The sequence below is a fragment of the Gymnogyps californianus genome, chromosome 19 (assembly GCF_018139145.2).
Source record: "Gymnogyps californianus isolate 813 chromosome 19, ASM1813914v2, whole genome shotgun sequence".
Taxonomy (NCBI): Eukaryota; Metazoa; Chordata; class Aves; order Accipitriformes; family Cathartidae; genus Gymnogyps; species Gymnogyps californianus.
The window spans coordinates 7631450-7642519 of record NC_059489.1 but is presented as its reverse complement, the minus strand read 5'-3'; the positions used below and the strand labels follow the sequence as shown (position 1 = coordinate 7642519).

The 11070-nt window shown below is 54.4% G+C and overlaps 2 protein-coding genes across 3 annotated transcripts; one reads left to right on the top strand and one right to left on the bottom strand.

Moving 5' to 3' along the window:
* Positions 1–6772, top strand: MIF4GD (MIF4G domain containing). 2 transcript variants are annotated; one of them, XM_050908418.1, is made up of 6 exons: positions 1–61; positions 2239–2369; positions 3158–3267; positions 3582–3737; positions 4481–4573; positions 5818–6772. In XM_050908418.1, the coding sequence occupies exons 2-6, from the start codon at positions 2288–2290 to the stop codon at positions 6022–6024; spliced, it is 648 nt and encodes a 215-aa protein (XP_050764375.1). In that variant the 5' UTR covers positions 1–61; positions 2239–2287; the 3' UTR covers positions 6025–6772. The 2 variants fall into 2 exon arrangements, with proteins under 2 accessions (XP_050764375.1, XP_050764374.1); XM_050908417.1 differs by having other exon boundaries at positions 5797–6772.
* Positions 6773–6980: 208 nt separating this feature from the next.
* MRPS7 (mitochondrial ribosomal protein S7) lies at positions 6981–11060 on the bottom strand. Its single transcript, XM_050908436.1, has 5 exons — positions 11005–11060; positions 10058–10249; positions 9682–9745; positions 8615–8782; positions 6981–7750 (listed from the first exon to the last, which is right to left on the bottom strand). Exons 1-5 carry the CDS (start codon positions 11058–11060, stop codon positions 7529–7531), a joined length of 702 nt encoding a protein of 233 aa, XP_050764393.1. The 3' UTR covers positions 6981–7528.
* Positions 11061–11070: the final 10 nt, after the last annotated feature.

Genomic DNA, 11070 nt, shown 5'->3' with positions numbered 1-11070 from the left:
GGGTCCGGGACGCTCCGGCGATGCCCCGGCGGCCAGAGGACCCAGCGGGGGCGGCCGGCAGGTCGGTGGGGCTGCGCCCGGCTCCCCCTGCCCTGCCCGGGAGCACCGGGGGGGGGGGCTGCTTTCCCCGGGATCCGCCGCTCCCTCCGTCCCGGCGGCCCTTCGGCTTGTGCCGCCCGCGGAGCGGCTCCCCCGCGGGGCTGGGGCGAGGCGAGGCAGCAGCGGGGGCTCCCGGGGGGCTCCGGTGGCCCAGGTGCCCCGGGCAGGAGGTGTCTCGGCGCTGAGGGTTCCACCTGCGGCTCGGCGGGGATGGGACGGGGGTCCCGGGCGGCTGGTAGTGCCCCTCGGGCGGGCACGGGCGGATGCTCAGGGGCGGCAGGGGAGACTCGCTGCTCTTCTCCCTCCCCTTGCGATGGCTGGGGCATGTCCGGCCAGGTATGACCCCCGCAGGGTAGGGCCCTGGCACGCCAGCCGGCTGATCACCGGCAGATCGAGCACGGTAACCCCAACCACGTCAGCCCCTGGGACAGCTCGTCCAGTGGGGACCACTTGCAGAGGAGGAATCGGTACCCACGGGTGATGCTGTGCCCGGTGTCACCCACTGCCACCAGCCTTTCAGGCAAGGTGGTCCTGGCAGCAGGATCTCTAGTGCAGGCGGGGCCTGGCTGGTTTTATGCTCACACACTGTGGTTTGCTCTGGGCAGGGTTATTTGGCACAGCAGTTCAAAGCAGCCGTGCCCGGCCCAGGGGAGCCGTGGGGAAGGATGCTCTGGGAGAGGCGCCGGGCAGTGGCGGCAGAGACGCTGCCAGACAGGCTTGGGTGCTTCCTGCTTCACTGCATGCAGCGTTGAACTCTCACCAGGTTCCTTCCACGCAGCGATGCTGCTGGTGGGACGTGGGGCTGCTGGTGAGCTCGGGTCGCTCTGCTGGCAGCGCAGAATGGCGTGAGTGCAGATACAGAGGGAGAGAGACGGTGCAGAAGGAGGAGAGGTCGGATGGGAAGGCGTTTGCCAACCAGACGTGGCACGGAGGGCACCCAGCTGCTTGTGAATCCATCTGGGAAAGAAACCTCTGTGCAGGTTCCAGGGCAGGTAACCCTGCGCAGGTGAGAGCTTTGGCTGCAAGAGCAACATGAGCAGCTTGTCACCCCCATGTGACAAAGTCTGCCCTGGGCCTTGCGGGGAGGGCAGAAATGGTTCTCTACCCACCCGTGAGCTCCACTCTCTCCTCTGAGTTATTACGTGTTGTGCCACGGCTTCATGGCAAGTGGTGTGTCCGAGGGGTCAGGCTGCCTGCGATATGTGTCCCATGCCCCTAAAGGGCGATGGGCTCTTCGGCTTTAATCCAGATAGGGACCTGTTTGCAGAGAGGGGTGAGTAATGGCCCAGGAATTTCGATGAGCTGGCAAAACTTATTTGGCCGATTGCCTTCTGCTGTTTGTGCTGTGGGTCTGGCCAGCCTGGCATTTTGCATCCAGCAGATCATCTTGCGTGCGTGTCAAAGAAAGCCCTTCCTCTCTGTGCCGCGTGTACCCTCTTGCTGTCTTTGCTGTATCACAAAGCAGAAGAAAATTAATGTAGAGACTATTTAGGAGCACCGTTGGTACTGCGGAGAGCTGTGCTTGACTGCAGGGGGATGAGACGGGAGCTGTTGCTGTTGGGGATTTGGCTGCAGAGCTTGCTGTGTCTTGCTGGGAGTTGAGGGAGCCTGGCTCCGGCGCTGGAGAGGTGCTCTGCTCACTCTGGCAAGTTTGTGTTGGATGCTTACGTGCCGGCTTGGATTCTTCCCAGGCTTGTGTGTGAAACCAGCTGAATTGGTGTTTCAAAGGCACAAGGGAGCGGCTCCGTGGGGTGCTTCTGCATGTGCTTCCCTGTGATATAGCCACGGGGAAGCCTTCTGAGGGGAGATCGGTGTATTTTGGGGTTGCCTTGGTGCACTGTCCGCTTTGAACCTGCAGATCAACAGACTGAAACACATTTTTCTTATCAGAAAAATGTAAAGGCTCTGAAGATGGAGTCCTATCATAGGCTGGTAGAAAGCAAGTGTTAAAAAGATGTGGGAGCGAGGCTTTGCTCAGATCCAGGGCCAGAGTTGGGTGCCCTAGTAACAGAGGAGTTTCCTTGGGGTGGGGGGCTGTCAGGATAACAGCCTGTGCTCCAGCACTAGATGGGATTTGCCAAATGGCTGGGTGAAGGTCTGCCTCTCTGTCCAACCAAGCTCTGTGTGCTCTTTCCCCAGGGACTGTCACTAGCCCATCCATTGCCCTGACTCTTGGAGGAAGCCAGTCATGGGCGAAACGGGCAAAGAAGAGTATAAAATACAGTCATTCGACACTGAGACTCAGAAGCTGCTGAAAACAGCCCTCAAAGGTCAGCAGGCTTTTTACTAGCTCCTCTGCCACGGGCAGCTTGGCTGGCAGATGAGGCTGGATGCTTGGACCCCTTTAAGGAACACCGGTTGCTAAGTGTAGAAAAGCTCTTTCACAAATGCTGTTCATCCCTGACTGGGTCCCATTGGTGAATCTTCTCCGGGAAGGTCTTTGCTCCCTGCCTCTTCTTGCCCCCTCTCACCTTCTCCCCGGTGTTCAGTGGTGCAGCTGTTCAAACTCAGCTCCTGGTTCTCATCGTTGGGGTTTTCTCTGATTTTGCGGTACCCTCCTCTCCTGCTCAAACCCAGCATCTCTTCCCAGACCTGGTGTCTCACCCCTCTCCAGTTCCTGCTCTCTGCCCCTCCCCGCTGCACGGCTGTCTCGTCCTCCCAGCCCCCGGGATCTCCTGCTCACCCGTCACATCTCTATTCAAAGCCCAGTGGGAGTTTGCACATCTGGCTCCCGCTAACCCAACTTTGAAGCAGTGCTGGGATTTCAGATTCAGATCAACTTCTTGCTTCCCGTATTATCTGCTTTCCTCCATCACTTTCCCATTGTGATGGCTGTGTCTCCAGCCTGGGAGGACCATGCAGTGTTGGAGATGGTATCTCCAAAGCAGCTGGTGTGCAAGAGGGGCTGTGACTCTTGATGTGGGAGTGAGCATGAGGTTTTGCACAATATAACATGGTTGTACCAGGCCCTGCGCTGACCTTGATTGCTTTCCAGGTACCCCAGAGCAAGCAGGACACAAAGGGTGCTGGGTCCTGACAGTGTTTCTCCTCTCGGCAGAGCCCAGCAATGTGGACCTGGAGAAAGTGGCCAATATTATAGTGGACCAGTCCCTCAAAGACTGTGTGTTCAGCAAGGAGGCAGGGCGCATCTGCTACACCATCATCCAGGTGAGAGCTCCTCGTGTCCAGACAGCAAAACACTTAAGCTGTGTGAGTTGTCCCCAGGCTGGGCCAGGAGAGGCTTCGCCCTAGCCCTGCACTATGACCCCTCAGCCAGCTTTCCTCTTCTGCCGCTTGCCCCGTGCAGTGGCAGCATCCAGACGAGCAGCCGGCGAGCACAGGCAGTTCGTTGCAGCTCTCCTGCCTCTCTGGGCAATCACAGGAGGTTATCTGCGTCATCCTGCATCACCCACATAGCAGCATCCCCCTGCCCCTCTCACACTCCCATTTCATCCCTCCATCCTGCTTTTGTGGGCTCATAGGCAGAGAGCAAACAAGTCGGCCAGAGCATCTTCCGGAGGAGCCTGCTGAACCGGCTGCAGCAGGAGTACAAGGACAGGGAGGAGCTGCGCACCCGCTCACTCCAGGCATGGATCTGCTACGTCACCTTCATCTGCAACATCTTCGACTACCTGAGGGTAAGGAGCCGGAGCAGGAGCACCCGCCTGCTGCTGCCTAGGGGTGCCAGAAGGGTCTGGGCATCCAAAGATGCCAGGGCAGGGGTGTTGGATGGGTGTTGTACGGAGCCGCAGGGCCGTGGCACGGCAGTGGGGGCCAGAGCCGGTTCTCAGCATGAGGATGCTGCTGCGGCTGGTGCTACCTACAGGCAAGTGAACAGGCTTGGAGAGGCAGAGCTGTCTCTGGTAGCACTCACGAAGTCTGAGTTTCCTCATTTTGTACCTGGTGTTTGAAATCCCGATTTGCCTGCTCCCAAATGTCCCAGATTGAACTAGTATAGTTGCTATGAGGTCCCAGGGGGGACCCGTGGGTGCTCACATAATTTCTAGCCCACATACTGACGGAGTTTGTCTGCGAGCCTTCGCTGCAGTGTGTGTACTTGGATGCCTGCTTGGAGTAGATGTGAAAATGATGCAGGTAGAGCTGCAGGCAGGAAAAATGCTGTTGCAACAAGTGTATTTCCCATGACTACCTGCTTACATTTAAAAATAGATGTTTTTTACATCATTTGTTCAGCTTCTCTGGCTCCTGGAGACTCGAACGTCTGGTCTCCTACGTAAATCCCACCAATATGGCATTTGGCAGCACAACTAAATTCTGCTCCCTTCTCCTTTGAAGAGCAGCAAGGGAACAACTATTTAAAATAGCTGCAGACTCCTCCCTTTCTGGCCCCAAGCTAATGATGGCTCCTGCCTCCTTACAGGTGAACAACATGCCCATGATGGCTCTGGTGAACCCCGTTTACGACTGTCTGTTCCGGCTGGCACAGCCCGACAGCCTGCGGAAGGAGGAAGAGGTGAGTGCAGGGAAGAGGGCTGCTAATGCGCCTGTTGTGCTGCCAAGGACCAGCAAAAAGCACAGCCCGGGGGGGATGCAGAGGGTGCTGGTGCAGAGGAGGGAGAGCTGCCTCCCCAGTATGTGCTGGAAGGAGACCCGCCAGGCAGCCCAGAAGGAAGCAGGATGGAGGTGCTGGTTGTGACTCCCTTGCCCAGGCTGCACATCCTCACTTGGGGCAGCTTTTCTCCCTATTGCCCAAGTGTCGTCACTGCAGACCCAGCAGCCCAGCCGTCCCTCAAAGCAGGGGCTGTCTGATGTTACACAGGTTCACTTCCCATCAAATGCAGACGACGACTCTCCCCCATTTTCACAGAAACCAGCTGCTTTTCCAGCAGCCCTGGTTGCTGGACATCTGGAAATGCAGCTGTCACACAGACCTGCCGAGGCACCACAGCCGAGGGAGGTGATGGCAGATGGCTGCAGCGACCGCAGGTGTGCAGAGTGGCTCTGTGTCCCCGCAGGTCCCGGGATGCGCTGTGCAATGCTTTGTGTAGCTGCCGCTCACCTGCCCGGGCTTGCGGCAGTGATGCTGTGCCAGACCCCAGCAGGCTGGAGAAGGCTCTTCTGGAGCTGGAGCTTCGCACACGTCTGGGTGTGTGGCAACCTGCATGGGGCATGGCTGAGTCGCCCCTCAGGCGAGGGGTTCCTGTAAAATGTAGGGGCCCTTGGATGGTCCCTTTGGAGGTTTTTTCCATCTTAGCACAACCCTCCCACCGCTGCAGCCCATCGACTTGCCCCTCTTCTCCAAAGACCCAGTTAGTGCCCCTGTTTCCTGCAAATCACTGGACTTTCTAAGAGCTTTAGCACATGTTCCAACCACTTCCCTCTGTTCTTGGAGGCCCCTCCTTGCTCCGGCCTCAGCTTCAGCCTTGCCATCATCTCTTGGACATCCTGCAGGAAATTAACGTTTTTCCGCCTGTTGCGGGTGCATTTCTCTGGCAGTTTTGTCTGAGAGACAGAGGAGTTCAGATGTGCTTTTCCAGTGCTTTTGCCAGAAGAGACATTCAGCCTCTCCTGCCTCCTGTCATAGCGACTTGGGGGAAGCAGAACTGTCGCCTGTTGGAAATCCAGAACAGAGGGAACAGGATGAGTTGGTCCAGAAGTGACTGACGGGGACCTCCACAGAGATGAGCCAAAGCTCCCCATTCCTTTGTACTCAGCCATCTTCTCTTCCTTCTGAAGGTGGACTGCTTGGTCCTACAGCTCCATCGCATCGGTGAGCAGCTGGAGAAGATGAACTCCCAGCGGATGGATGAGCTCTTCTCCCTCCTCCGAGATGGCTTCCTTCTGCAGGAGGGGCTCAGCTCCCTGTCCCAGCTCCTGCTGCTGGAGATCATCGAGTTTCGGGCTGCCGACTGGAAGATGACGGACGCTGCCCAGAAATACTATTACAGCGAAGTGATGGATTAACCTCTCTACAGCAGTGGTGGAGAGATGTCCCCAGCACTTTCACCAGCAAGCTTCTTACCAAGTTTGAATTTCTTTTCACGTTAATGGTTTTCTAGCACTTCCTGTAAATAGGATTTATACTGGCTAGAGCCTCTGGGCACGTAACCATCACGCTGCAACTGGTGCTAGCCCGACCTAGGAGGTTTGGAGAGGTGGGAAGGGCAGGGCATATTTAACTCAGCTAGTTCTCACACTGATTTTGTCTAATATTGGGCTGCTGCCAGCGACGGGCAAGGAAGGCTTCTAGCTCAAACCAGCATTTTATATGGGTGTTAAGGAAAGCACAGTTTAGGCTGAGAACATTTTGGTTCACTCGAGAGCCAGCGGAGCTGCACGAGGCAGAGGGGAAATCCTTCACAGCTCAGGTTGTACCTGGTTCTCTGGGACAAGTCACAGAAAACACTGTGGCCTCACAAACAGCTCAACCAAGTGCTATTTTTTCCAGACTCCTTCTAGCGCGCTGGCTGCACCTGCATGCACACAGCCTCCCCCACAGGTCACGAGCCACCAATACCTGCCACAGGGCAGCCTGCAGCAGGACAGGTCCCTGAGCACACGTAGCTAGGGACAGGTTTTATAAGTTTTATACAATAACTGTCATGTTTTTTCAGAATTTAGCGAGTTTCAACTATGGTATGTTTCTTATAAGAATGGGAGAGGAAGAAAGGAAACAAAATAGTCTATTGAAGGATTTTTTCTAATAAAAGTTTTCCACTAACATGTGCCCTGCTTTCTCTCTACGCAGCTGCTGAGCTATGAACAATACTTAAAGGTTGCTCCTGACTGAAGCCTTAAGGCTGCAATATTCATTTTCTCCTCTGGTGTAGGGTGTCCGCGTGGCTTTACACAACCAGGGTAGCTGGAAAGAGCAGTGTGAGATTGGAACAACAGAGACAAAGGTTTGGAATCAAGAAACCTCCCCTATAAAATTGGTTTTATTTTTTCTGTTAACATTCACATCAAATCTGTGCAGACAATGTTGCAAAAATCAAAAAGGGCCTTTTATTGCCTTTTGTACCAATCACGCTAAGGCTGGTTATGGTACAGAAAAAAATCCAGCTCTGCTCTTAGCTGTGCAGCCAAAAAGGGGAAAACATTGCTGATTACAGGAGCAGAGAGACTTAAAAGACCCCAGGAAACAGCTAAGTGGAAGATTATTTTGTACAGCATTGCTCTAAGAAAAACATCTAAGGCTTCTCTTCACAGGAAAGTGATTATGAAATAACTAGAGTATCCGTGCAGGGGTCAGTAACTTTTTCAGATTCCCCCTTCCCCCATCCAAACAAGCACAAAGGAAATTAACTTTGTGGGGATCGGATGAGCTTTCCCCGGCTTAGTTCAAAAGCTGTCTGGAAGGGATCTTCCACCCTTCCATCTTCTCCCCAGCTTCTCCCAGGCAGGCGGCCCTGGGGCTCTGCTCCCCAGGCCCTGGGGCTGGTGGCATCGTGTCCCGTGCACAGAGTCCCTACCACCAGCGGAAGTGGGCGTAAGCCCGGTTGGCCTCTGCCATCTTGTGCAGCACGTGCTTCTTCTTGATGATGGGTCCTTCGTTGTTGAAGGCCTGGAGCAGCTCCTGGGAGAGCTTCTCGGGCATCAGCATCCGACGGTTCTTGTTCTCCCTGCACTCGGTGATTAACCACTTCATGGCCAGGAAGCGCTTCCGATTGTCCTTCAGAGGGACAGGGACCTGGGAAAGGTTTAAACCGTAACAGTTATCACACTGGGAGGGTGCAGTAACCTGCTCTTCTCCAGCAGTCATGCAGGTCCAGCTGGACACGTGCAGATTTACACTCCGCTGCAACTCCAGCGGCAACATGCTGCTCTCTGCAGTAAGACCAGCTCCCAACAGCTGATCTGTGCCAATTCACCTCCTCTGTCCATAGAAACTGGCCATTGCTACCAAAATGGAAATTCTGATCAGCCTTGGGTACTGCCGGCAGACACTGCCCTTTGTAAGGACTTCTGGCCTGTTTGGGAACTGGATCCAGGCTGGTTTGTGCTAGCAGAGATGGGAGATGGTCACCACTCCCCTGCACTAAATGACAGAGAAATGCCTCCACATCTCATTTCTCTATCAAGTCTCAAGTGTTGCAGAGCCCATACTTAGAGACAGGTTCTGCTCATGTTTTAAATATCACACTGCATCTCGTTGCTTTTCTGCACCTTTTCTGCTCTGCTGACTCACCCCAGGGCTTTGGGACCTCTACGCAAGCAACACGATGCAGCAGAGAGGATGGGACTGGTAGTCCTGGGACTGCCAATTCTTTTGCTGCCCGTCACTGATCTCTGTCTCACTGGACATCATCTGCTGCATACCTCTCTTCTCATCTAGTCAGAGAATCAGAGACTGCTGCTGACAGGGGAACTGCCATGCTCACAGGCTGGGGTTCTGATCTTGGACAGAGTTTCTAGGTGCTGTTTTAATCCAGATTGCAAAGTTGCTCTCTTTCCAAGGAGAGGAAAGCTTGAGCTGAAGGGGTGGAAACCAGTTCATCAGCTTCCCTAGCTAATTCCCTCCTGACCAGATGTGCTCCCAGGCCCCCCCTTTCACCTGGTAGGTTTTGCCTCCTTTTGTGATGCTGCTGAGCCCAATGATAGGCTGGCAGTTTTTCAGAGCCTGGTGGAAAATCACATAAGGGTTGCATTCAATTGTCTCCTTCTCATCTTCTGGAGCTTTGTGGTACTTCTCTAGCTGCTTCCTCTTAATGGCCTCTAGGGTCTTGAGACAAAGAGAAGAAAGGAGACATGCAGAGCAGATGGATTATCCCACTCCATGAAGTTACATCACTTTTACAAGCACCCCATTTTCACTTGAGCAGCTGGTTTTCTAGCCCTATAGGCAACAGGCCAGTCGGGGATTCTCTAACAACTCAAGTTTTACTGCACCCTCTTCCAGCTCTTCAGTCTCTTTATCAGACATTGCATTTGGGGTGAGGAGGCCGAGTAGCACAAACCTGGGCCAGAAGCCAGGGAAGTGCAGGGACAAAGTGGAGACAGGAATACAGGTCTGTGTGCACTAAGCATCCTCCCCTCCAAAGCCTGGACTCAAGAGCCCAGAGCCTCTGTGTTTTTCTGTCACAAGGAATCAGCAGTTACTTGGGGAACATTTGGGCAACGTGTGTCCCTGTTTCAAGGGCTTGCAAGGGTGGAACACACCAGATGGGACCACCAGCTAATACCAGTTACTGTAGGTCAGAGCAGGGGTCAAAGCTGCGTCACATAGGTGACACATTTGTGGGACTTCATTGGCAAGTTATACAGAAGATAAGGCATGAAAGAGAGCTGGAAGGAAGATCTTTTGAGAAAATTATGCTTTTAAGGCTATTCTCTGAGTTTATGCGATACATAAGGTCCAAGAGATACTGAAGAGTGGAAAGAGAATGTTCTCCGTTAAGCTATCACCACCTGGTCTGTGAGGTGAATGAGGTTGGGGCTTGTACAAAATGTACGTCTTATCAGATAAATCATGGTGGGAGTAATGTGTGTGCAGAGGGAAATGCATTAGGACGGCAGAGACGACCTGAGTTCCGGTAATTCCTAATTCCAGTGGGCTTGACGTCCCAGCCTTCCATTTTGTATTGTTTTAATATAATAGTGAGAAGAAATGTGAGTTCTCACCTGAGCCATGAGGCTTCTGGCCAGCACTTTATTTCCATCCTTCATCATCATATTGGTGAATTTACTGTAAACACAAAGCCAAATGCGATCTGATTTAAATTCTGATTTTATCACCCACAGAAATAAGCCCCCCCCTTTGTGTTGTTCCCATGGTTAAGCCTGGGTTCTGCTAGATCTGCTGTAATTATCTCTAATCACTGTCAGTCAATGGACTGGCTTTGTGGGAAAAGATTAACCCAGAATAAAGGGACTGTGCTGTAACAGAAGGCAATGTGCAGCGCAGCAAGTAAAGGCTGAGGAGGACAGCACAGCTCCCAAGCCTTTTGGCTCCATGGGACCTAGCTGTAACAGAGGAGGAGATGATGTTTTCTCTGACCTGATCATAGGGTCACTGAACACAGAGCTGGAGACAGTGGGAGGAGCAGCTTTTATGGGTTGAACAGCCTTGAGCTCCAGTTTTTCCTTTTCCTCCTCAGACAGCTCCTCCCAAGGTTTCTGATACAATTCCTTGTTCACTTCTGGCTCTAAGAAACTGGGGCTGTAGCGACTCCATCTCACCTGCGTCAGCCTGCAAAGAACAAGAGAAGGAGGGCTGTAAACTGACGCACGTGATATGTCGTGACGGCGATGTGGACAGATGTGAACACGTCTCAGAAGGACATGTTAGACTTGAGAGGCATCTCTGCCTTCCTCTCCATCGCTGCTTCTCTACTGCAGCAGAGCCAGAGGCACAAATCAACAACAAGGCCCACAGTTGTGCTGCAAAACTATCGGGCAATCCCCACGCCAAAGAGACGGGCTGGAACGGGAGTCCCAGGCTGCAGCTCCAGGCGCTGCCTCCCTGCCAGACCCTGCCTGTACCCACGGACGAGCCTCCCCAGGGCCGAACGGCCACAGGCCTGACACCGTGAGGTCCCAGGTTGTGGGCGGCTTGAGTAAATACTATTCTGTGCTCGTGGGAGTGGGGCGAATACCTTAAACTGGAATTTTATTCATTTTTCGCAGCAAGAAGCGGCATTTTGGTGTGTTTTGGAGAGGAGCAAGGGAGGTACCAAGATCCCTGTGCCTCTCCGACACCGCGGGCCAGCACACGCACCTCTGACGGACCCCACGCGCAGAGGCCGGGTTCCCCGAGCCCCGCAGATAGCCCACGGCGCTTGCTGCACAGACGCCCACGCGAGACCACGGCGGCGTCACGCGCAAGCCCAGAAAACAGCTGAGCCGTGTGCGGCCGGCCCGGCCCGGCCCGGGAAACGCCCCACCGCTTGTCTGTGGGTTTCCGGGTGAACCGCAGACCCCGCCCGCTCCCCCGGCCCCGCTTACCGGGGCAGCCAGGCCCGCAGCCGCCGGCTCAGCCCCGCCGCACTGGGCGCCGCCATCTTCCCTCCG

What these genes read in the sequence shown, in the direction of transcription:
- MIF4GD (XM_050908417.1), top strand. Translation starts at nt 2,288, where the DNA reads ATGGGCGAAACGGGCAAAGAAGAGTATAAAATACAGTCATTCGACACT. An exon ending in TCTGCTACACCATCATCCAG is followed by an intron (nt 3,268 to 3,581) that starts GTGAGAGCTCCT and finishes GTGGGCTCATAG; the next exon opens with GCAGAGAGCAAACAAGTCGG. An exon ending in ACATCTTCGACTACCTGAGG is followed by an intron (nt 3,738 to 4,480) that starts GTAAGGAGCCGG and finishes GCCTCCTTACAG; the next exon opens with GTGAACAACATGCCCATGAT.
- MRPS7 (XM_050908436.1), bottom strand. Translation starts at nt 11,060, where the DNA reads ATGGCGGCGCCCAGTGCGGCGGGGCTGAGCCGGCGGCTGCGGGCCTGG. An exon ending in CTGCGGGCCTGGCTGCCCCG is followed by an intron (nt 10,250 to 11,004) that starts GTAAGCGGGGCC and finishes TGTTCTTTGCAG; the next exon opens with GCTGACGCAGGTGAGATGGA. An exon ending in AAGGAGGCAAAACCTACCAG is followed by an intron (nt 7,751 to 8,614) that starts GTGAAAGGGGGG and finishes AACCTTTCCCAG; the next exon opens with GTCCCTGTCCCTCTGAAGGA.